Consider the following 26,714-nt stretch of genomic DNA (forward strand, 5'->3'; position numbering starts at 1 on the left):
CTGGTACAGCTATGGAGTTGAGGATTCTTGGATTTAGCAAGGGTTAGGATTCTCAGGTGAGTACAACAGAGGAACAGGTGGGCATGGGAGGTAAGGGTACTTGCAAAAGAATGCTTGTATTGATGACCTTCGTTGCCTAATGAGGGAAGAGTCAGTATGAGAAGAGTAGGACAAAGGAAGTGGAGGAGATCTCTATGTTGTCAGAGAACTGTTGGAGTGGAGACTCTAGAGTAAGTGAGTTAAGAGATGGCACTCAAGGAGGGGGTATGTTTGAAACTGGGATTTGGAGGAGGTGTTGTTACTAATGGCAAGAGCTTTGTATGGACGTGGGAGGAATCTCAGAGGTGGTTGGAGGAGAAGCCTGTTGGATTGGAGAAGCTCAAAGATCTGAAGCTCAGAAATTTGGTATTCCCAACCATAGGGGTTTTGAAGTTACCAAAATAGTGATGGGAGTTGGATGGAGAGAAATATAGGGAGGTTGGTGCTAAAATAGTCAAAGAACGAGATGGGGGTCAGTTAACCTTAAAATTACACCCTTCCAAAGTTAATAAAAGGAACTGAGTAATTTCATGATGATTTGGTTCACTGCATTTTATTGGAAAATTTCAACTTTTTCAAAACATATTGAGTTTTATTGATTTTTGAAAGCCAACCTTATTAAACACACAATTTATGAGTAAAGAGTAAACAGTACAGGTCTAGACCAGCACTTCAACAGAACTTTCTGAGATGTCTATGCTATCCAATATAGTAACCAGTAACCACACTTGACAACTGAGCACTTGAAATGTTGCTAGTGCAACTGTAAACTTAAAAACTTGATTTTATTTCATATAAATATATGTTTTAATAGACACATGTGACTAGGGGCCACTGTATGATGCAAGAAATTGAAAACTTCAGTCTAAAAGATCTTATTTTAAGATGCCAGCTAAATTGATAGATTAGAATCTAATTTGATTATTCTTCTGTGACAATGAGCCGTTGCTCTAACCTGCTGTAAACACAAATCTGAATAACTCACATGGGTTCTTACCTTTATTACATCATCAAGTTCTGAAAGAGTCAGACGAGGTACAGTCAGAGAGTCATCAGACATCCTCAGAGAAGTGTTCACCACTTCCATTTGCTCCCTCACTCTCTCATGTTGCTTCTGCAGGAAGGAAGAACAAGGGAGAGAGGAATCAAGTGTCTCTTTAGAGGTGAAGTGGCAATGAAGAGCAACTTGCTATCTTTGGAATTAGACAAATGTTGGTTCATATCACAGCCCCACCGCTTATTTGCTGTGTAACATTGGGGGACCACCCTCTGATGCTCAGTTTTCTCATTTATAATTTGGAGATAACAAAAGCAGGTACTTTGGTTGGTGTGAAGCATTTAGTTTTTATTATTATTTATAATGTCATACACTCAAAGATAGAGTTAGTACTTCAGAGAAGGTATTTGACTCCTTTTCTCCATAAATGTGAAGTGGAACTATGGATATTGCACTGAATACAGGCTCTGCAAATTATTATATAAAGTATATACACACACACATTTTAATTAGAAAGCATGTATCAAGTGCCAACTTCGAGCCAGGAAAAAATAGCCCATTTCTACAGGAATACAGAATAGACTTTATGAATATCTGAATGTGCTTTAAAAAATAAAAAAATTTAAGATGGCCCTATTGAGGCAGGGTAGACTAGAGCATGAAGTGGTGGTCCCTGGTTTCCTACCCAGTTTTGAAGGAGTTAATGTGCAACCACAAATTCCCTAGAACAAGAATTTCCCGAAAGCCCAGAAACCCCCAAAACCACAAAGCTTGTAAAATCATGGACCTGAAATGAATTTAGTTAATAACAAATGCTGGGGTCATAAAGATTGTTAAACTATGTGCTCAAAACAAACTTTTAGTATATGACAGGAGACCACAAGCAAGGATAGCTATTGCTTCCTGAAACAAAGAAGACACCTGGCATTTAAAAGTCAAAATGGAAAATCACTGCTAGCAAAACCTCCCTATGAAATAAGCTAAACCCATGCCACTCGGGGAGTGTCTCTCTCTTGAGTACATCCATGCTAATTTCTTTAGCATGTACTAATCTTTTAATGAACTTGACTGCTTACTGCTACTTGTTTTTTTTTTTTTTTTTGCCCTTGAATACTTTCTCCGAGTATTCAAGGAGCAAGACTCCAAGCCTAGAGCGGAGCTCAGCAATGGTTTTGGCAGAGCTCTGGTAACACTATTATACAAACATAAAATCGTGATTTTTGCCTCATACCACTCTAAGCTCTTTATGTTAGATGCTGAGTTTTTCTGAGGAAGGAAATTGCCCAAGTCCTAATATATTTTTTGGATGAATAGCTTAATTTCTACTAAAGGGCTCTAGAGGCAGGGATATTGTGATTCTGAAGAAATATTATAGGACTTCAAATGAGTTCAGAGTTTGAAAGCAAAAAGGAATAAAACTTTGTAACTGAGAACTTAAGATTTAAGGGATGATTTTGATTATTGAATCATTATATAAATATTCCTTTTTGCTTTCTCATATATTGGAGTAGACAGAGGGGACTACTTGAAACCCCTAAACTGTAATTCAGCTGCCCTACTATCTGAAATGATTGTAAAAGCCCTTATCTTGAGTTTTAGTGTTTGTAAGAGCTGTTACTCTCTTCATGGGTCATTTTCTTGTAGGGTAAAGGCCCTGATGGTAATGAAGAATTTGAAGTCAGCCATGAACTTGTTCCAGCCCCTTACATTTGTAAATCATATTGGCCAGACTCTGCTATTGAAAAGATAACTTGTCCCCATCCTTTTGGCTTATACCTTTAGCATTGAAATGATAGCTCTGCCGCCCCTTCTTTCCACTTATCAATGATAACAGTCCCCTTTTCTGCTTTTAGAACTTGCTACTTTAAATTGTAATGACTTCATCTCCCCTTGCTAAAATTCTTAAAAATTCTTAAAAACTTTGAACCCCCTAAACTCAGGGAGACAGATTTTGGGCTGACAGGCCATCTGTTCTCCTGCTACGCGCCTCATAGTAAACTTTTTCTCTCTTTGAAATCCCGGTGTCTCAGGAATTGGTCCTTGGAGTGCATCGGGCAAAAGAATCCACTGTTTTTTTCCAGTAACAACTTTAGAAGGGAAAAGTAACTCATTTTATAGCTTGAATTAAACAACTAATTGAAGCCACTTTAGAAATAATTATATTAATCTAAATTGGAGTTGAAATATTTACGTTTCGGTGTAATCTAGAATATCATTGAAATAATTGTAGAAGCTTCGATCTACATGGAAATAATTTAAAACTTTTACGTTCATCTCGATGTCCTTTCTTACTCCCTTGAGACTTGCCTGATTTTATGGAAAGGAACCATGACTCCAAATACATCACTATAGGAGAAGACATAGGTCTATGGACAGAAAAGAACTGCATATGAACTATTATGCAAGATTATTTTAATAAGAATTCAATTTCCCCTTTATATCCATCAAAGCAAATAAAGTATGACTATCTGGAGTTAAATTTTATTATCTCCACTAAAGAAAGGGACTTACACAACTGTACACAGAAGCAACAATGTTAAGTATGTGTGTTAAAGAATGTGAAAGAGTTGAAAAACTGTTGGTATTATTTAGCTCTCACAGAGCATTTTTCCTTTTACAGTACCTGTGACCCCTTCCATAAGCTCTTATATCAGATTGCCCTAAGGAAACATTTACTAACACCCTGAAGTCATAGCCAGACTATGTAGTGGTTAGAAAATGATAAACTTCAAGTTAAAGGGTTTCCCCATTCATCACATATACAATTAAATAGAGACAGATATAATTAACTTTGAAACCACTTTGTTTCATGGAAAGATGGTCACCTTGAACAAAATAAAATTTTGAAAACTAATAGTTATGAAAATGACAGAATTAGCACTATTCAGCAGACTGCAGCATCCACTTCATATATGCAAAAGTTAAGTTTTCTGATCCTTAAAAAAAAATAGAAACAGTCCTGGGAAAGCAGTTTTGGTTTACAAGAATCCTAAACAGAACTTTCTAAAAACTATTTTACCTACTTTTAAAATACAGAATTCTATATTCATTTAATAAAATTTTTATAATTCTATTACCCTCTGGAGTTGGGAGTAGGAAGAAGAAATAGATATCATAATTACTAGTTGTGTGGCCACTGTTTGCACAAATCAAAGCGATCACCTATGGGTTTATTTTTTATTTTACTTACATATTAAAGACTGAAATTTTGGTGTTATTCTTTTCTAAACCATACTGTAGGTCTAATAGTAAAATGCGAAATTCAAATGCTCAAGTTTACTTTCTAAAACACAGAGTCAAACTCCAATAAAGTGAGATTCGTTCAAACCACTTTGTTATAGGAAAGACTGTGGTATAAATGAAAGGTTGGGTTTAGATTATGTTGGAAGAAACTGAAGTTCACAACATTAATATACAAAAGTATACAAAGAATGCTAATGGTGTTGTTCGGCAATGTAGAAGTCCAAATTAATGTAGACTTCCAAATTAATATGAAAATAATTTATAATTAAGAACAACCAGTATAGACGCATCACTTCTGTATTATTTGAGGGTGCTTCGTGCATTTGTCCTGCTACCTGTCCATTAACAAATATATGAAATGCAAGACATCATGTGAGGTGCTAAGAAGATATAATTTGTGCAAGGTAGGACTGCTGCCCTTTGGATGCTTATGATCTAGTGGCGGGAGATTAAATGCACACCACAGATATACACACATACACGGACAAGCTATACAATACAGCATTCAGCAAATAATGATGCCTCCTAGACTGGAGAGCATATGTCAAGAGTCATGAGGTCAGCTGATCATCCAGAAGTACAATCAAAGTCTACAGTAGTATAGAGGAAGATGAGATCCCTTTTGGCAGGTAGCGTTCTTAATTTGGGCTGGGTTATATCTAAACTTGTATGCCAATCTTGTGTGTATGAACAAGTGCACTTTTTTTGGAAGGGGTGTGTGTATGTATATGTGTGCGTATTTCATAGTTTCCCTTGAACTCTCAAAAGGAACACTGCAAAAATTTAAGAAAACTGACCCTGAGCAAGTAGTTGAGGCAGTCCATGGAGGGAAACATTTAATCTAGTTCTTAAAACCTCTACAGATTTAGGAATAGATGAGAAGAGATAAGCAAACTACATACCATGAGCATAGGAAAGCAAGAAGGAAAATGCATCGTCCCCATTGACTGGGAGGAAGGTTTTGTAGAGCTGGTGTGGTGGACTCAGCCCATGGATGGCTGGGCAATTTATTTTTCTTAAGATGGAAGCCAGTGAAGGCATTGGAAGATTCATTATATATATATTTTTGTACAATTAGAGAGCACCTCAGGAAATCTGCTTCTGGCAGTAATCTAAAGGGGAGAGAAGCCAGGGGATCAAGTCAGGAGGCAGATCAGATGAGAGTACCCATGCGTGAAACAACAAGAGCTGGAGTAATAGCTACTTGCAGAACCAATGTGATGGTGACTCGGAACCTGGTGGCTCACAAGGGAGAGGAGATGCCTCTGATTTCTAACCTAACAAGAATGGAGAAATTAGGAGGGGACTTGGAGAAGAAAGAGTTGATTTTAGCAGGTAGTGTTGGGGCATATCCATGTGGCAATTCTTGCAGAAAGTTGCCGATAAGAAATTTGCACTATGGAGTTCAGCTACAGATAAAGATGTCAACCAACCAATCCCTCTCCAAGACTGAAGAGGTGGCAGTGAGTGAAGATACCAAGGGACAGGATGAGGGAAAGGGCTGGAATTTGACAATGCCAACCTCTGGAGGTCAGGAAGGGGAAGGACAACTGTGAGTGAGCAAGGCTTTAAAATTCCTTAATGCTGTGTTGGACTTTCCCTGGAATCCTGCTCAGGCTGTTGATTTGTACCCAGCAGAAAAGCATGTTTAGCAAAGCTGAAAGGAGGCCTATCATTTCTCTGAATCATTAAAATGCCAAAGTCTTGGTATCCACGTGATGTTCTTTTCTTTAAAAAAAAGTGTACATAGGAAAAGTTTCATTAAAAGCTATTTTGGCAATCATTTCCATTTAGAATTGGACACTCTTCATATGAGTAACACTGTCCAACACTTATTAATTACATTTACAAAGGCTAAGATATCCTCACACTAGCTCTGGGATTTATCAGCCATTAGTGAATTGGGTGGTCTGTGCCTATGTGGGTACTTTGGCTATCAGGTTAGGTACTACCCTTCCTCATTAAGGGCTTTGCCAGGGACCCATTTCCTAAAAATAAATCATTAGAGAACTGAACATGTCACCACACAATATACTTGCACGCACTCTCTAGTATGGGTCTTTACATAGGTGACAAAGTACTTTGCTGAGATTGACAACTCACGATCTGAAAAAGAACCACGTTCAGTTTACCACTACTAGCAATAACGGGTCTTGCTTTTTTTCTTGTAATGAAGACTTACTTTCTATGGCTAAGGGGACAGCTCTGGTTTGGCTGGGCTCTCCTGTGGGAAGAATCACTTATTGCTTAGAGCTGACAACTGATCTCCAATAAACCTGGGCACAGTTTGACAGAGCTACAGGATCCAGAATTGGAAAGCCCTTAAAGGTTTTCATTAAATCGAAATTTACTGAGCTCTTACTTTATGCCAGGCATTGAACTAAGCGCTAAGGATTCAAAGATGAATAAGATGATTCCCTGACTTTTTGGGGGAAAAAAACTTGGTGAAAGAGTCAGACCCATTAACAGACAATCATAGTACAGAAACAAAACTCAACACAAAGCATTTTGGGAACCTGGGGATGGAGGAGTGGGTGGCCTGGAGGAGGAAATGCCAGACATAAGACTTAGAGGAGGAGCAGGGCTAGCCAGATGAGAAAGGGACTAAAGAGATAGAAGTCACCACTGCAGGCAGATGGAATTCCGAGTAGCGTGGTATTGCCTGAAATGACCATGTGAGCCAGGGGGCAGCAAGAGGTAAGGCCGGGGAGGCCTGGAGAGCAGCTCAGAGATGGTCCCACACACCACATGCAAGAGCAGAGACTATCCTATGGGGCAGTGTCTCTCCAGTCCTGTTAACCATGGCCCACAATAAGAAATGTATTACATACTGCAACCCAACACACATACACAACGCAGACAAATTATATGCAACCATGCCCTACCGCATATGATGTACTTTCATATTTTCTATTCTTCCCTATTTCCTTTTATCTTATTTCCTTTTCTTTTCATCCATAAAATACAGGGTTCCCACATACCCCTATTATTAATACCTTGTACTGGTATGGTACATTTGTCACAAATGATGAAAGCACAGTTATAAAAATGTCCATGGTTTAACTTAAGGGTTACTGTCTGTGTTGTGCAGTTCCATGGATGTTTCTTAAACATTTTTATTCTAGTGATATATGTACAATCTGAAATTTCCCTGTTTAAACCACATTCAAATGCATAATTCAGCGCTGTTAATTATGTTCACGATGTGTGCTACCATCACCACCACCCACTACTCAAACTTTCCCACCTTTTTATCTTTCATTCAAAGATGCTAGTTACAACTCTCCAATCTTATTTTAGGACCCACTAAATGGTTCAGAAGCTACAAAGTTAAAAGCACTGCTCTAGATGGTACGGGTGGAAATGAAGCGTCATAAAGAGAGCAAGTGGTGGCAATGTCAGGCTGCGATTTAGCCGGGCCACTCTGGCAGGGCGAGGAGGATGGGTTGGAAGGGAACAGAATGGAGGAGGCTTGCTTGTCTGAGAGATGATGAAAGTCAGAACTAAAGAAGTTTTAGAAGAATAGGAAAGAGAGCAGAAAGCATACAAAAAAACATTCAGACGGTAAAACTGGCAGATCTTATGCTTGACTGGATGAGGGGGTGGGGGGGGGGGGGGAAGGAAAGATCCATGGATAAGTCCCAGTGACTATCTTGAAATCTTGAAGAAATTATTATTTTGTGTTAAAATTTTCCCGTGAAATCATGCATTTAGGTAACAAAGAGCATGATTCTGACCACTCTTATTCTAAAAACATTGGCTAAGGATTTGTTCCTATCAGATTGGTGGCATTGCGAGTAGTTTGCTTTTATTTAGGAAATTTTAGAAAAACTCTCACTGAGAGATGGGGATGACTGAAAACCAGGGCAGAGAACCTAGTTGAATTTGGTCTTCCTGGCAATAAAAATAAACCTAACAAGTTAATGAATTTCTGACAGTCATCTCCCATTTGTTGATGTTGCTTTTTAACCCTAACCATTATACATATGTCCAAATTCACATATCAGAAGGAAGATGGCCCCTCTGGATGGTGGTTACACTAAGTACACACAGTGCCTGGACCAGACATCTGACTATCCCTGGCTCTCAAATCCTGGGTCACTCTGATAATTGCCTTTATATGCTAAGGTTGTATTGGGAACTTTCCCTTACCTCTTTGTATTTGCATAGCCTTGGCTTGAACCAGTATCCCTAAACTGCAGCTGCTGGCTAGCCAAGCTGTTTGATTTGCCCAGGGTAGCTTTCCAGACATGCACACAGCCTTCCAGGGACACGGTTCTGGGCTGCTTTGGTGTTCTAGTGCCTTCATATTAAACACTTGTAGTTATGGATAATGCATCGCTTACCCTTGCAAAAGCAACACATCCATTCACACAAATTGAAGCATCAAGAATAACTGCATTTTTATGAATATAAAAGCCAGTTATAAGAGTTTCCACTGGATTTTAGGTACACATACTTAAATTAGCAAATTACAGCAGCAAGAGAACCAATGCTTAAAACACTTTATACCAATTGTCCCTTCTTGATGCAATGTCACCTTGTCTATGCCTGAAAAGCTTCCAGACTTTCTAGTGTTCACTGTACCTTGTGGTCTCGCTGCTGGGCTGCAGTGGCCCTGTTCATGTCTTCAGCATCCCTGACATGATTTAGAGCCTGGTCAAGTGATTCCTGGAGGTCTGACAGCTTAGCATAGTAGTCGTCCAGCTGCTCTAGGATGACAGGAAACAACGAGCGGGTATCGTTGTGCAGCCGCTGCCAACTTTCAGCCTGGCTCAGCACTGGGAAGAAATGGAGACAGAAATTCAGTCTGGGCTTCTCCTTGTCTCCTCCCATCCCACCCAGCATTTAGTAAAGTTGTAAACTTGTCAAGGCAGGCCTTCTCAAGTCATGGAGAGTGCAGCTGTTTTTCACAAAAATAGCTCCATGTCTTATATTTGAAGCAAAAGATGGTTATTTTGTAAGGCGGGGGAGCCCGTGAACTGTAGTCAGCTAGAAGGATTAGTTTCCCCATTGAAATTATTATGCTTTATGTGAAACCATGTCATTATACTCTGCTTATTATTAACCAGCTTACTAATAATTTTACCACATAAAGAGGACCTTTATATGCTTTAATATATTCTAGTTTTCACTATGAAAAATAACCTAAATTATCTTGTCAGTAATAAGGTAAAATGATGTTCATAATCACTCATTTTCTGTATTCTCTCCGGGCAACTATTTTTAATTAGTTCCTTTAGAACTCAAACCATTATTTTGGGTGGAAAGAAAATTTGATGGCAATGACATGATATTCTTAAACTTAATATGATTCTTTAGTCTCTGCTAAAAAGTACATGCACTGACTATATGCCTTGCTTCTTGTTTTTCTTCAAGGAATATCAATTTGTCTTGGTGAGGTTTGGTAAAGTTCATGACTCAGTAAAGAAAGTGGTGGAATAAATTCATCCTCTAGGCAGAAGGCAGCTGAGAGAGAGAGGTGTGATCGGTCATATCCCCCAAGTAGTCTTGTTAAATTATAAAATAGGCAAGAAGTTTGCAAGTATCTGGCTGCTGCATTTGAGCTCCACGGCTCCTGACCATTGTCAGCCTCGTCCCGATTCACATGCTTCTTTGCTTCTTTCTGCTATGACTTTCTGATATCCTAACATACCTTTATGACAAGAACAGTCCTCTTCTAGAATACCCACAGTAATTATTAGCAGAAGTTGATAGTGACAGTTGCAGGAAAATGATTTAATGCAGGTGTTTTTAACGCTCTTTGAGCCATAGAACCATTTGCAATCTAGTGAAGCTTACAGATCTCTCCTTATAATGTATTTTTTTTTGCATGGACAGGCACTAGAAGTTGAACCCAGGTCTCTGGCATGGCAGACGAGAACTCTGCCTGCTGAGCCACCGTGGCCCACCCTTATAGTGTATTTTTAAATGACAAAATAAAATATGTAAGATTAAAAAGAAGACTGATACAGTTGTAAAAAAATAGTTTGTGATATAACAATGTATGTGTTTCTTTACTAATGCATTCAATAACAAGATCAAGTGCTAATAACTGGGTCTAATAACTACCATAATTTCATATTACTGATGAGCTTAAACAACGCTGTGGGAAATCAGCCACAGCAAAAGTAAAGTATGCAAACCTGTGATTCCTTCTCATTGTATAGATTTAAAAGACCTCAAGTTCTTTGTGGCGTCTCTCATCGACAGGTGGAGTCTATTTCCCCACACTTTGAGCCTGGGCTGCTCTGAACCAATAGAATGGAGTGGAAGTGACATTGTCCCTTCCTAGCCTAGGATTCAAAAGACCTTGCAGCTTCCATTATTGGCCTCTTGGAACTTTACTCCCATCTGAACAAGTCTGGGTTGACCTCCTTGAGGGGAAACCCCAGGTGGAGAGCGAAAGAGACCCAGCCATGCCAGCTAAGGCCCCTAACATGTTAGTGAGCTGAGCTGCCCAGGTTGAGCCCAACTCAAATGGCTAACCTGTGAAATCATGAGCAAATACATATTTGCTATTGTGCTAAATTAATATGTCTTTGGTGGCTTTTTAGATGATAATTAATAACTGATACAGTGCCCAAGTCTTAGGTCCAAACGGATATTACTGTGATTTGATGCCTATCTCTATCATTAAAGGAAATGTTAGAATTCAGTTAGAGGTTAGTGGAAAATTCAGATTTAACTTGTTTCCTATCCAAGTTTACAAACCACTTGGACGCCAGTAAAGAGCCCTCGGCTTGGAGAACTTCCTGTTAACTGCACACAGTCCCTGATTGGGCTCTGAGAGGGATGTTGCCTCACACATCATGTTCATTTTGTTCAGCTGGTCCTGGAGTTAGCCTTCCATGCAACCTGCCCCTGCCTTCAGGTCTGAATCCACTACTCATCAACCTTGTTGCTGTTACCGTTGAGACTTCTGCAGGATGAAATACAACTTATCTGCTGTTCCTTCTGAACCTGCGCCAGGACACTTGTCTTTCTGAACTTTTTCTAAGAGGTTTCCCATTAATAACCACAGAAGCAGAAATTGCAATAAAAAGTAAACAAAGCAAAACTCTGAAGGAAGTTGAAAATAGTAAGAAATTACAAATTTCCTACTGAAGGCAGCACACTGATGTAGAGAGGAAAACATAGCAATTTTGCTAAATTGAAATATGAAAACCCCAATTAAAAGTCATCCACAGCCCGTGAAATATGAATGATGCCAGCCTTGTAACTTATCAGCCTTTTGGGAATTTGTTCCCTATAGGCCTCTTTCCCCTGTTTATAAGTTTTCACCAGCAGCTAAATCCTCACTTCTTCCCCACAAGAGCAAAAGTTCTGTAAATTCCTTGTGGAGTTTTAGCTGCTTCCCAAGGGCTCAAGGTTAGGCTTGGACCTGAAAATCTTGGTCATACAGTGAAGTTGTCTGAATTCTTCCCTGAGGGCACAGGTAAGTTCTAATCAGCTCTGAATACTGGAACGGGTGGCTTTGACCAAATACTGTGCCACAGACCCTGCGTCCTCCTCTGGAATAAGTGAAGAAAGCAGGTGCAAGCCTGGCAAACAAGAAGTTGATGGACCTACATTCATGGGCTTCATCTGCCTCTTCGTCCACCAGCTCGCGTTGGGTGAGGAACGGTTGACGGCCTCGAATCTCTTGAAGCATCTTCTGTGCCCACACCAGCTTCTCAGAGATTTCTTCTGGGCTAAGGGTCTGCTCCTCCCCGTAGTAGAGCATCTTTTTGTTGATCTCTGAAAGGAAGAATATGGTGAAAGCAGGTAGTAGGGAGAGCCGGTCCGACACTTTACAGTGAGGCCATGGAAGATGGGGAGGGAAGGGTGGCGGGCAAAGAGCAAGGCTGATGCTGAAATGGGAAGAGGGTTTCATTCACAGATAGTGACTGGTGTCATACTGCAAAGACTGCTGTCGACACCGGAGTTCATCACATATTTCAGAGGGAAGCAGAGCTGAGAAGCCCACGCTACTCTGTTTCTCTTGAGGTGTCTTTGGAATGGGTCCACCCTACCTTCAGACACATCTGAGTACAAACCTGGGGTCTCTGATTGAATTTCTACATAAAATGCTTAACCTAGAGAAAATGTTCTAAGATCTCTCCTGTCATATGTAGGATGCCTTGCAGGTATTAATTTTATTTTAGCCAAGGGTTTGCCAAAGCTCTAAGCCAAAATGAGAGTATATAGATAGTTGTTCAAATGGGTGTTTCAGGTTGTTTTACTGACCAGGTACAAAAGAGGGTTTTGTTACAGTCTCAAGTTTATTTTTATCACATATATATATAAAATGGCTATTTGCCTTCTGCGTTACATCTACCTGTCAAGATTGGGCCATATGATTTAGGAATCATTTCCACCTCACTTCCAAAGTAGGTACAAAATTTACAACTGCAAGGAACCACTGAGGCTTGGGGGGATTAAGTGACTGGAATAGTTTTTTGACTCCCTCTTCCTACTACATATTAGCAGAAGAAAGATATGTAATTGTCACCTTGTCCAATGGCAGCTAGGAGAGGAAGTATTTTATCTTCCTGGCATAAATGAAATTGTGTAGCTGTACTTTACTATGATCTATGGAGTTCACCACAGACAAGATGGGTAAACAATCACTGATGTCACATAAATCATATTGAGATGAGGGGTTATATTTTATATGGATAATAGCTTGAAATTCACCTGTAGTTATTTTAGAGATGGCTGGGAATAAGGAATGGCCCACCATTCATGCTGAACAGCACTCCTGAATTCCAAAGGAAGGATGATAAATAGGAGAAGAGGTTTTTAGTGCTGTAAGTATGACCAAGAAAGTTATAGGGAATTAACATATGCTAAAAAAAAAAGCATGAAGGGATTAAGCGTATACTTTTCAAGAAAAGTCTAAAATGTTAACTCCTGAAATAAACTGAACATAGGTATTTTTTCTTTAGCTCTAGAAGTTGCAATGCTGACTTTTTTGGCATTTTGATGCAAATATCATATATACAATATACAATTTTAATCTGTTTTATTTTAGCTGTGTCTGGTTTAGAAAAAGGAAAAGTAGGCAAAATTATTTTTACCTTTGGTTTGGAGACTGTTCCTAAATTATTTTTAAGATGTAAAAAAAGGTGGAAATTATTGTTTCCCATTTACAATTTTTTTATCCTCTTTCATAGATAAAGGGTAAATAAAATTCAAATTTTTTGCAAATAAAGACCTTAGAATAAAAAATTTGAGTTATAACAGCAAAGATGAATTATTTGCTCTAAATGGCTTACTATGGTGCTGGTAAAAGTGTTTAAAGAGTGACTTGCTGCTTAAAGAGAGACTGTGTGATTGTAAAAACTTGTGACTGACACTCTCTTTATCCACTATCTGGAAGATGAGTATGAAAATAAAGACAAAAAATTAATAAATAATAGGGGGTTGGAGGGATAGGATGTTTTGGGTGTTCTTTTTTACTTTTATCTTTATTCTTAGTTTTACTTTTTTTGGAGTAATGAAAATGTTCAGAAATCTATTGTGATGATGAATGCAGAGCTATACGATGACACTGTGAACCACTGATGCACGTTGCATGATTATATGGTATGTGAATATATTATACATCTTCATAAAATTGCATTAAAAAAGAGGCATTTAATTTTTACTTGGTTGAGGCCATCCAATTTGTAGATTCAGCATTACTTTTTGAACAAATCAATAGTAATTCAAAGTTGCCATATAGAGGGAAAGAACATTTTGTCATAAGCGCAAAAGCACGACGTTGCAAAGACAGGGGTGTGGTGTGTTTGAGACATGTGTCATTTATTTTTATTATGCATTATAGGCACCAAAGGAAATGTAACAAACGATTAATCTTGGTACATTATACCCCTTTGTCTGGAATATGCCCCTGATATCTCAGTATAAAGATTGCATCTCTCACTGTGGGACGGTGCCTTTGTATCCTGAGATGCGCTTGCTATTATCAACCAGCCTGGAATATATAGGATAATAAAACTATGGAAATACACAAACACCGTATCTTTGCAGATGCAAACCCAAGGAATCTGTCTTTATCTTAGAACAAATGGCATCGCCTCTTTTCTGATGGTAAATTTAAGGCAGCCTTCAGTGTGCTATTAAAGATAGTCTTCAAGACACGGCTTGCAGTCATCAGAAGTTACAGCATGAATAAGCAAACCTTCAAGCTACAAGACAGAATCTTCCACTATGCTTTAGGGAAAAGGAATCTCACCCAGACCCTCACACCCACTTTCGCCCGGCTTGGGGACCTGTAGCAGGTTGCCTGCCTGGCCCTTGGGAAAGAGCATCAAAGAAACCTCTTAGGATGGTTTGAGTCAGTCAACAGTTGACTGCCACTCACCAAAGGCAAGGTTTTCTCTGCAAATAACTGAGAAAAATGTGTGACTCCTATTCAACTTTTGTGTTTTCGAAGCACCATAGCATGTAATTTCCTCTGCCAGAAAGGTAATCTTGCATTCAACTTCTGTGAAATGCCTGAAAACCGAATAACTGTAGATTTATTCTTGAAAATCAACAGATAGTAACGAGGGTTGAGTGCTCAGAAATCCCAGACCAATAAACTTGAAATGAAGACCTTCTATAAAATGAAATCTGTAATACTCTAACAACAGTTCCTGGCATGGTAGCCATTATTTTTGTTGCTTGTTAATAACATGAATGGTTGTTCCTCAACATTAAGCCAAGCCAGAAGAGAACATATTTACCTTGGATTTTGTCTCTCATGTTGTGGGCCTGCTCAACAAGCTGAGTTGCATGGTTAATGGTATCCATGGTTTCTTTCTGAACCTGTTTGTCCTTTCTTGAGGCTTGATTTTCCTACAAATAATTCATATAAATACTAGATTAAATTTATGAGGAAGGCATGATGTATATGTACATGCAGGGGCAGGAGGGCATAATATATTCTACAGCTATGAATTTTCCGGGCATGTGAACATTCTATTAACATATGAAATGCTCCCAGAAATCAGGCTTGAAGGCTGATGTGATGACTAGTTACAGAATCACAGAACACTTTAGCATCAGATGCTAGTCTTAAACCATTGGTCACAGTACGACCTATATCAACTGTCTTTCGTATGTCATTTACTCTTTGAATTTGTTTAACTTTTTATTTTAAAATACTTTCAAACTTACAGTTACACAAATAATACAAATCCCAGGTGTGCCATGATGGCTCAGCAGGCAGAGTTCTCACCTGCCATGCCGGAGACCCAGGATTGATTCCTGGTGCCTGTCCATGCAAAAAAAAAAAAAAAAAAAACAAATCCCATACAGAAACCTCTAATACCCCCCAGCTTCCCAGGTACCCAGATCCACCCAATTTAACATTTTGCCCCATTTGCCATATCATTCTATGATCCATCTATCCATCCATCCATCCATCCATCTATGTATCTACCTATCTATCTATCTATCTATCATCTATCATCATCTAAAGCCAGTTATCTGGGCTATGCTCCAGGTCTAGTTCTCCTCATTGATAGCTTCTAATGCTTTATTTTTCTCATTTGCCAGAGCTATCACTTCCTCTTTCTTTGTATGTTTTGTAAAATTTCATTAAAACCCGGTTGTTTCATAATCTTAAAATGTTATTGCTGGAATTTAATTTAAACTCTGAGGCATTTGCTCCTTAAGCTTGAATCCAGCTAGTGTTATGGCGGAGCTTTCCTTGAATGCCAGGAACAACTAAAGCAACAGCAATAGATAAATAAATAAAAAGAAGAAGGAAAAAAGAAAACACCTTTTCCAGTCTTGGTAATTTGACCCATGTAACTACTCTCCTTCAGGGCTTATCTAACAATGGGTTTAGGGCATAGCTTCAGGCCACAGTGTAGGGGACTCCCTGATGCTTTCTGTATATGTGTCTTGTCTTGGACACGCTCATTTGGCCCTAGAACTTTCCCCTTTACATGGTTATAAATGTCTTCTCTTCCCTAAGAAACAGTTTCCTCATGAGTGCAGCCACTGCACTGAATGTCCTCCAGCCAAGAATCCCTTGCTCCAGCAGCTGATTGGACTGCTCTTCCACAGCCTTTGCTGGAGAGCTGGGTGCTCTGTCTACTACGTGTCAGGCAACTTCTGGGGCAGTGTGTCCCTCAGGCCACCACCAGGCAGACTGGACCAGATGTACCTGCTCCCAGTACACACATGAGGGTTATTCTGCTTCCTTTGGAACTTGGACCAAGGATCTGAGCTGGGTGCAAGGGCTGGCTCCACGTAGGGCTGGTGAGGGTTGGGGGAGGGGTCCGCCAGGGATCCACACCATTCTCCTGCTTTTAAATGGCTCTTTTCTTAATTTGGCACCTGCTCTGTTTCTGCAATCTTTAACTGTTCCCTGGAGCTTTTCTGCAAGCTTTAACAATTTCTGCCAGTTATTGCTGGTAGCTCGAAGCTTCTATGGGGGTTTGAGGCCTGAAGCATCTCACTCTGCTATCATGTCTCCTCCCTTTGAATTTTTACTGTCCCTCAAAATGCCAGACTAAGAAATTACCCACATCTGCTGATCAGTTTGATCATTGTGTAGACTAAAGAACTTAAATGTTCAAAGAGGCAACTGTTGACAATGTGGGCAGATCTTGAAATGATCCATGCATCTAGTGTCTCCTGGGTGGTCCAACCACTGCTGAAGCTGAATTACCACAAAGATTTAAAGGATTTAGGCTCACTGGGCTAAATGCTGTTCTCAGCATTTCATTCCAAATTCCTATCAACATTGATGGCATTTGTGTACAATAACTGCTCAAGCAGATTTGACTCAGAGCTCTTCTCCAAGAAGATGCCTCTATTCTCTCACCTTGGGAGTTTCTGCCTTGGAGCTCCCACATAATGTCTGTCAAAATGAAATATCACCTTAACTGCAAACCCTTCTGAAAGGGGTGTGAGTGTAAGTGTATATGCGTGCATTTGTGAGTATGTGGTTGAGGACAGAAGCTGATCCATGAGCACAGAAACTGTTCAAAGCCAGGACACTGCCCTGGATGTACAGTTCCTTTTGGAATTAGAAAGAGGGATTCATGGGTTATATGTAAGAAGAAGGGGAGTTCTTCAGTCTGGCATTTGCCTTAGCTGGTGCTTTCTGTGTTTAGGTCGTAAGAAAGTGCTGCAGGACCTGAATAGATTTCAGAAGGATCTGAACTCTACAGAGTTTCCCCAGGATAGGGGAGTGGCTGCTCCCTTCAGCCAGTATTCTACTGAGAGGATTATGCCATGATTTTTCCCTGCAACACCTGAACACTTCCCGGATATAACTCAAGCAAGTGGCCCTGTGTGATACTGCAAGGAAGAGAATGCAGAAATGGTATCACAGCTAATATATGCCCCTGAGGCTTTCTATCGTGCTGGCCTGCAAGTCCCTTCATGCAAAGCAGTGCCATGGAGTTGGGAAGCCCCCTGTGCAGTGACACTGGGGCCACACCAGCCACTTCACTTAACCGTGGGCTTTCTGAATGGACATTGCATTTTGAGTCATTGTGTTCTTTCCTCTAATTACACTCTTCTTCTTAGCGTATTCTAATGCTTTCCTGAGAAATCATGTTTGTGGTCATTTTAAAATTAAATGATGCAGAGAAGAAGTTGAATCTTATTTTTGACGACGCTGCTCCCACCCTTTTTTTTTCTCCTAAAGGTCATTTTATTGTAAAACCATAAATACAACGCTGACTACGGAATCATTTAAGCAACTGATTCTCCGTAGCTGTTAAAAGGATATCTTTTTGCCTTGGCACCAACCAACTGAGAAATAATGTTACAAGAATCAGGGGTGGGGTGGGGTGGGGATTTCCAGGCTGGGGATTTCAGCAATTTAAGGAACCAAGTAGAGCCTTCCTCTTCTCCTTGGGAATGGCCCACTTTTGGACAAGAACAGACAGGTAAAAATAGCAAAATTAAAACAGCTCAATTTCAATCTTTATTATTTTCTAAAAATCTCTCTCTCTTTTTTTTTTCTGTTCCTTTCCTCCTTTTGGCATCAGTGAAAATTTAAACACTCCAAAACTGATTTGGCCGTACATGGAGAAACAGTACCCAAATATAGTGAAACAAAAGCCCAAAGGACAAACAGAGAACCCTAGATAAACCCCTGAAGTTTGGCCTTGGGGGTTTATGTGAGAACTGTCACACAGCTCCCATGCGATCTGAGTCCTTGGAGAGCTGTTGGCTGCACACCAACGATACAGGAGATTGCATTTGTCTTTTGTTAAGTAATAAAGCAAGTGTGACACAAGGAAACTTTTTTTTTAAATACAGTACATGGTACCCAGGGTCCTCAGAATGGTTCTGCATAATCCCTTTATGAAAACTTAGGCCAAGCAGGGGCTGTTTATAAAAATATTCTGTTGCTACGAAAGTATAAACTAATGCTACTGGTATTAGGAAACAGTAAACACATATAACTTATAAGGATTAAGAAAAATATTAACACGTGTAGAAAACTCTGGCTTAAAAAATATTTTTTTTTGTGGGCCTGTTTTTTTGTAAATTTTTTTGTTTGTGTTTTTTTAAAGATGACTTGAGTTCCCTGCACTCAAAGACATGGGCGTGTCCATGGTATTGCCCGGAACATTTTAGCTACTGAGAAAGGATGCCAGGTGCACGCACATGGTTAGAGTGGGGAGTGGTGGGGGGGGGCACCAAGGCTCTCTTAAGATTTATGTGATGTGAATGAATCACCAGCATGAGGTTTCAGGGAAAAGAAAAAGGATCAGAAAACAACTAAATAAGCCACGCTTTAAAAAAAAATCTCTGCTTCGGGTGGTAGTACAAAATGATTTCCTGATGCTGGGGATTGTTATCCACCCACACAGGCTAGCTGCCCGGAGAGGGAGCCACCCCGCCCCAGCCCTGCAGTGCAGCCTGCTCTCGGCCCTGGCAGGTGAGTCCCAGCCTCACATCAGTCCCTGAGCTGGGAGCCCACCCACCCTGGCTGGGAGGCAGGGAGGATCCTTGGCGGAGAGCAGCTGGCACTGGGCTGTGGGAGGAGCCCCCTACTGGCTAGTCTCGGCCTCGTCGTCTCTGCTAACTGGATTTCAGGGAGTGCCACAGGAATCCCAGGCCCCTGAGGCTCGAACAAGGCTGGGCTGTGCCCTTTAAGGAACTTTGGTTCAAAGAGTCAAGGAGCTCAGCAGGTGGGTGGGCAGGACCCTCACGGGCCATGATGCCAGAGTCCACCTGCAAACCTAACAATTCCCTGTCTGTACACGAGGTGAACCTTTCAAGTGACACCTGTGGTGCTAGCGTTGGCGTGAATATATCCAACAGCTACTTAGCCGTCTGGACCCGCCTTTAAAGTGAGAGCAGGTGCATCTTCTCATAGAAACCTCAGCGTTCTTTCCTTGGGAGCCAGGGTTCCCCTGACCACAACTCTCAAACCAAAATGAAAGAGAAGAAATACAAATCCAACAAAATTCAAAAACCCTGCAAAGGGGAAACGTAAGAGGGAAAAACACCATTATCATTAATTCACCATAACTGGCTTAGCAAACATTCGCCACAGTGAAGAGGAGAGGTGCAGGCACCTTCCCAGTTCTCCACTGGCTCAGTTGGCTACAGGGGCCCCAACATGGCTGGGCTGGGAGCACCCCTTCTTTCATTTCCAGAAGACAAGCTGAATCTTCACTCCTGGGTTCTGTCCAAACATCTGCCTTTCTAGAAGTCCTGCTTCAGCTACCTCCCTGAGACGGAGGCATTGTCACCACTCCCAAAGCAGGGGCAAAGCTATGGACATGCCACAGCTCAACAGGAGGAGGTGCTGATTGTGCTCCCATGCACCTCCTCTTTCTGGCTCTTTGAGCACATCCCTTATGGTGGCAATACTGGGGTACTGTCCCCTTTTGGGCCATCTCATGGGACCTTGCTTCCCCATTTATGTCCCAGCTTCATTCTAAACCTTTGTGAACCTGTGGCCTGAGAGTGCATGCTCTATCACTAGCATCTCTCTAGATGTGTGCCCTCCTTCCAAGGAGTCTACACCAAATCCAGGGGCAAGCAAGTGGCCTTGCTCAAGAGGAGCTTCAGTTTCACAGTGGAAATCATGCCTTATAGACTTTTCCTCTGGTGCTTCTTCAAAATGCAAGTGGTAAAGGCTCAAACTGAAGGAGTAGACTCTCTTGCCCAGCTAGATATCCAATGTCATAAAAGCCTTCCCTCCTAGAATCCTAAAACCCTTAACTTCTTATCCATGTCACTGGACTTCCCTTCTCTACTTGCCATGACACCCAAGTATCCTTTTCTCAGCCAAGAGTCCATCCCAAAGTGCCAATCATGGAACTCCAAGCAGGAGGACGGCAAAGCTTCCTTGCTCGCTGACACAATGGGTGGTTTTTGCATGGGAACGTGGTGGAGATGCGTAAATCGTGTTTTGTTCAGGTGGTTCCTCTATTTTGTTTCCTAATTTTCAAATGTTATCCAGCAGCCTACTGGTTGACCAGTGCTTAGGGAAAGGGAGAACCATTTTGGGACAAGTGCATGACCCTGTGGCATGGATAGCATCATTGATCTTGGCTAAGCTGAGAGAACCCACGGCCTGCTCCAAACCTGAGGGACCACCCACCACAACACTACACAGTCCTTGACCTGGGGTTTTTTTTTGGTGAAGCAAACGGACCTGAGATGATGGGGGCAAAAACCACCGCAGAGGGGAGATTTTTTTTTCCACCTCCCCAGTGGGATCCATGAATGTCAAAACAAAGGCCATCTCTGTCCTGGGAACTGCAGGGCCCAAGGCGAGTTGTATCCAAGTCAGTGGACAACTGAGAATAGGAATGGTCCCACCCCCTGGTGCTCCAGGCTCCGAGGGCCCGTTCTACAATAGTCACAGAACTGGGAGGCAGATGACACGATCCTTCTGGAAGTCAGGGACAAGCCAGGTGTCTGGAGATAAACTAGAAGAGCCTGTTTCAATCCTTTGGGTCAGCTAGAATTTGGATAAGATGGATATTGCTGTAAACAAGGGGGCCAGTGGCTGAACCTGGGAGACATTTTGGTTTTATCAAGCTATACACTATAGCAGAACATGCACTAACAGAAATGGCCTCTCTGAGAATGCAGGCTGAGGGGGCACCTTGGTACAACCACTCCTTTAGGCAATGCCAGTTTCTAGGGAAACAGAGGTTGGAAGAGAGAAATGACACCTGCCACCTTGTTACCCATCTGACCGAGGCAGCCCCAGGAGACAGCTGAGTACTTAGTGACATTCAAAGCAAACCTATGGAGGCAAGCTAAATCCTAAGTAGAGGACTGAGGTGGGAAGGAGAAGAGGGATATGAGGTGACAACATACGAGAAGGTACCTAGAATTTAGCAGGACTTACTCTGGCCGATTTTCTTTCTGGAAGGCAGAGAGTACACTGAGTGCTCTAAATGCACAATTGGGCTTGTTTTCTGATGGCTTTGCAAGAAAGGGGAACAGATTCTTTCCCATTTAACCAGCCCAATGATGGGGTGACATCAGCAGAGCTCTGTTCCAAGTAGAGGGAGTACAGGCTCCAGGGTTTTGCTCCCATTGGTCAGACAAAGTGGGCAGATCCTATCCTCCTTGTGTGGTACTGAAAGGAGCCAGGTCATGCACACTTCCCATTGGCAGCAGAGCAAGGCTGGAGGAACTATTGGTTGTAGGCATCCGTCCATCAATCATCAGCAACCTTTGCAGTCAGTTTTCAGAATGCCCCCTGAAGGATCTGAGTAAAGTCTGCTGATGCTCCCAAATTCTCCAGGAAGTGACATTAGGTTATTGACCAGATTGCTCCCCGTTCTTGCTCTAGGGTAGATGGTGCTCTTCTGGTGATGTGAACGCTGTTGGAAAGGTTAGAGGAAGTACCTAGAGCTTCTTCAGGGCTTGCTGGAGTGAATGTGGAAATGACCCACTTTGACCCATTACTCTTTCAGTATGTCCAAGACTCTAGAGGGGAGAGCTGGTTTCTCATGAGGCACTGCACTGGCTTGGCCCACAAGGACAGTGTTCCGGGCCCAGAATCTTAAGCCTTCTTGAGTTTTCGATTAACTTGTCTCTCCCCACTCCAGGGACCCAGACAGAGAGGGCTGTTGTACAGAGCTTTGTTATCTTGCAGTTGAGTAATGCTTTGTTACTGGGAAGGGATGGAGCTGGGTTAGCCAGCCTCCTGGGGTGGCAGAATATGCCTTTGCAAATTGCCTTCCACTACGGTGGGCACCTCCCACCCTTATAAAAACTGACACAATTTAACTTTTAAAAAATGTTTAATAAGTTGAATTTTTATCCAGTTTAAATTGGGTTATATTTGCAAAGTAGCATGCTCACGATGTTTACTTTGGCTTCTCCCTTCAAGGTAAAAGGCCCATTGTTCACTTAACTTAATTTTTGATATGGAAACTGAATTGAAGTGATGAAAGACAGATGGAGAATGTCATACCTTTAAGAAAACCTTTCCTTTCTGATGAACACCAGAGGGCGCTGCAACATCTCTTTCTCATCTTTATCTCTCTAAATCCATATGCATATCCTTATAAATATATATAATTTCTCTATTTTTAGCAGAAGAGCCCATTAGTGGTAAAGAGGAACATCTGTAACTTTAAATTGCAAAATTACTAGATGTAATAAATAATGATACCTTATTTGAATGCTTTATTTTTTCTGTAACTTTGCTTATGGAAGAAAAATAATGATAAGGGCACACGGCCAAATAGGTGTGCCTTGCTTTATGAAAAGCTGAAACTGAAAAATTATCTTTCAACTATAAACCAGGAGGTTATTTACATGATAAATGAGTTCATTACTTACCTCAACAGTGAATTCTCCTTGTATGTATTTGATATAAAAAAAAAATGGCAGGAATTTTTAGTAATACAATGGATAAAGAGTAGTGTACCTAAAATAAGATTTTTAAAAATCAACCAGATTACGTGAGGATAGCAACCAGCATCTGGTTATATTATTTATTGTTTAAACTGGGACACTTTTTAAAGTGAAAGGGGAAACTTTAAATAATTACTCTGGAACTAGCGCAAATGGGAATAGTCCTGAACAAACCAATAGTAGAAATACTGGTGTGCTATTTCAGAATCTGCACAGGGTCATCTACTTCTGTGGGTTTACCTACTTTTTAAACATTAATGAATTTTAAGTACCTTTTCAGCTCTGATCTCTCCTCTGAGTGACAGACTTGTATCACTTATATGGCATTTCCACAGACACATAACTCTAAAAATGTCCAGAGTATTTGCTTCTGTATATTTAGTCTTGGTAATCCATTTCTCCAACCAGAGCTTCCCTCCTTGCCACCCCTCACAGCCAACTGGTCACCAAATCATTTTCATTCCACCTGCCATTCTGTCCTCTCCCCACATCCCATTTCCACAGTCTTGGTCCATCTCAGTTCACTGCAAATCCTTTCCAAATGAAGGCAAGTAGCAATCAACCATGCTCTTGCCTAGATTACTGCATCAGTCTCCTAACTGGTGTCCCTGTCCTCAGAGTCTTCACTTGTCAGTCTGTCATCAATACTGCAGAGGACTGTGTCTGAAATGCCAACCTAATCCCATCATTGTTCAGGTACATGCGCAAATGGGCATCCTTTAAGATAATGATACGAAAAGGATCATAGGACTTTCCAAGAGAGGTCCGGAGGACCTGGGTATCGAGGGTGGTGCAAAACCAGTAACTTTTGAAATTTGGGTTACATGAGATCCATGTGACAGTTACTTCTCAGACAGAGGTATTGTCAAATTCAAGGGACAACATTATTGTGGTTTTAACACTGTGACATTCTCCAGTGAAATCCTCTGCTCCACTTAAAGCCTAATATTAATTTTCTTCTTGGTGGAAGTCTAAGGCAAAGCTTTCCTTAAAACCTTCTAAGAATCAGTCATGGACTGTTCTAGACTAAGGGCTTGAAGGATGCTTGAGACGCCATGAAGACCAGCTGTGAGCATTTGATTTAAAGTGCTTCGTCAGGTTTTTGGTTGTGGTCAGAAGAATATTATTCTCAATAAGAATCAAAACAAATAGCCAAGTGAGAATTCCTAGTAGCTTTATCATCAACCTCTGGCTTTTTGCCCTGGAGGCTTTTCTACTGCAATGTCACCTTCAAGTTTGCATTACGTCCTCTGTATGAATGGCTTTATTTAACTTACATTAGAAGTAGGAGAAACTGTACAACAAAAGGATAAGGAACTCAGTCTGAGCTGTAAGAGGAGCTAATCTTGGTGAAAACATTTCCTCAAGAACTTGAGACATTCTTGGCAGATTCCACCATGATTCCAAAATGAAATAATGAGTTTTCCCAAAGATTTTTCTTGGTCTTTCCTTTGAAACTTGAGAGATTTTACTGACCTAAAACTTTTAGCGGTTGGAGTATTATGTACCAGTGGATACAATGGATATAATAGGAACAACATTTTCATATGTGGGCTCAGCTGGAGTAATTTAGAAGCATAATTTTTTAAACATTGATGTGATCCTAGGTCAAAAGGATATATCAGAGTTATCTGGATTCTTTAGCTGTACCACTGACTAATCCTTGGGTTCTTTCCTGTGCCTGAGTCAAGAACCTTCACAGCAGCAGCGGCCCAGGTCACGGCCTCGACTTCACCGAGAATTCCTCGGGCTCTCTGGCCTCCAGCCTAGAACTTCTGGGACTCTCCAGCAACCAGTTGCGAAATCCCAGGGCTCTCCAGCATCTGTCTGAGAACTCCTGGGGCTCTCCCGGGTCGAGCTTATTAAACTATTTGGCTGTACACATTGATTCGTCCTTGAATTCTTTCCTGCGACTGAGTCAAGAGCCCTGACGGCACCAGCCTTTGGTTGAGGTCTTTCTCTGAGAACTCCCCGGGCCGTCTGGCTTCAGAACATTTCTTAAAATTGATGAAAGCACACTTTTATAATTGTACTGTTAACTGTAGCCATGGTTTAACTTATGTCCCTTAGGCTCTTGTAGAGTGTGTAAGTATCAGGATCTCACGCTGACTCTGCAGGTGCTTCCATGTTTTCCTTGTCCATTCTGAACGCTTTTATAAGTCATTATTTGTCTTGATAATTTTCTTTCTCTAGTTAACCTTTTCATTTATTTACTTATTTTAATAGTATTGAGAAGAATAGAATGGCCACCTGCATCAACCTGCAGGGGTTTCTGAGCAAATGGAACACACGCTACAGGGTTGCTGATAAGCAGCACCTGGTGATAAAACCAGTTGTAGTCCAGTAGAGACAGCTTATCAGAAGGGACAAGCTTACCTTACTAATCAACGTATATCTGCTCTCCACTTTGTAAGCCCCCCATCTAAAATGGAAACTGAATGTCATTCAATCAGAACATTTCCTCACTTGCTTCTACATTTGTCCTACATAAGCTTCTCCTTTCCACACCCTTGGCGGAGCTCCCTTCAGCCTTCTGAATGGGATGCTGCCCGATTTATGAATCACCCAATAAGCTGTGAGATCCTAAATTGCATGAAAAACTTTTCTTTTATCACCGAGTATTTGAAATTTTACCTTGACAAATCTACTATGTCGCACATCATATTTACATGAATTATTATCTTTTTCTGAGAATAATAATTATTTAGTTCTATTTTCTTGTTTTTTTTCCTAATATTTGAGATTTGTACTCAACTCTTTAATCTACCTGGATTTTACTTTTTTATATGGTATAAAGTGAGAGTCTGTGATTTTTTTTCCCTGACAAACTGCAAAATTATTTTCTCAGTACAATTCCTTTTATTATCTAATATGTTTTTTAGCAAACACATATTTCATAAAATACATGATAATATTTATTTCTGGATACTCTAAGCTATTAGTCATAAAATGCTAAGGCAAAGAGCTGAATGACTAACCTAGTTGAGACGTCTATCAGCTATTGAGCAGCAAAAATATTTAAAGTTCCTCATAAACATTGTTTTTCAAGGAAACCTATCAATAAGGGAGGAGACAGTAGGGAAAGAAAATGCTAAACTTCTCTTCTCTACAGGCCTAGCCTTGAGTTATTTGCAGGCACATGGGTCACCGCCTATTTACTGGGCCATATTAAGCTTCAGTCATTTGTGATGAGCCAGGTTCACGACAGCTAAATTCTTTCACTGAAAGTGATCCCCAAAACTGAACACATACCTTTTCAGCTAATTCCTCCATGTCAGAGAGAAGACCCTTCATTGTGTTCTCAGCATTGTTGATCTGTATCTTTCTTAGCAGATACTGGTTTTCTCTTTCTGACAATTTTGTCTGTGGAAAAAAGTGTTTTGACAATGATCAGATGTACCTGCCAGGTTTTTAAAACATATATAAGAAAATTCTTTTTCATTTTAAGAGGACTCAGAGTGGAGTGAAAGACTCTGTCCCTTAAAAGAATAGTGTCTGCAGGTTGCTATAGGCAGGAGTCAAGGTTAGGTCTATTTGATGCAATTTCTGCAGGGTCTGAAATTTCATCAAGCTCTGCTTAAACAGGAACCCT

General features: G+C 40.8%; 1 protein-coding gene across 2 annotated transcripts in view; it reads right to left on the reverse strand.

The window, feature by feature from the left end:
- The window catches only part of LAMA4 (laminin subunit alpha 4), a 147,237-nt gene that overhangs the window by 56,853 nt on the left and 63,670 nt on the right, over positions 1 to 26,714 (reverse strand). For both annotated transcript variants that reach the window (XM_077162698.1, XM_077162697.1), the window contains exons 8-12: positions 26,375 to 26,485; positions 14,995 to 15,106; positions 11,852 to 12,019; positions 8,867 to 9,060; positions 1,037 to 1,153 (exon numbers count right to left, since the gene is read on the reverse strand). In XM_077162698.1, coding sequence (XP_077018813.1) covers positions 1,037 to 1,153; positions 8,867 to 9,060; positions 11,852 to 12,019; positions 14,995 to 15,106; positions 26,375 to 26,485 — 702 coding nt within the window. The remainder of the gene's footprint in view (positions 1 to 1,036; positions 1,154 to 8,866; positions 9,061 to 11,851; positions 12,020 to 14,994; positions 15,107 to 26,374; positions 26,486 to 26,714) is intronic.

Source organism: Tamandua tetradactyla, chromosome 5 (genome assembly GCF_023851605.1).
Source record: "Tamandua tetradactyla isolate mTamTet1 chromosome 5, mTamTet1.pri, whole genome shotgun sequence".
Lineage (NCBI taxonomy): Eukaryota > Metazoa > Chordata > Mammalia > Pilosa > Myrmecophagidae > Tamandua > Tamandua tetradactyla.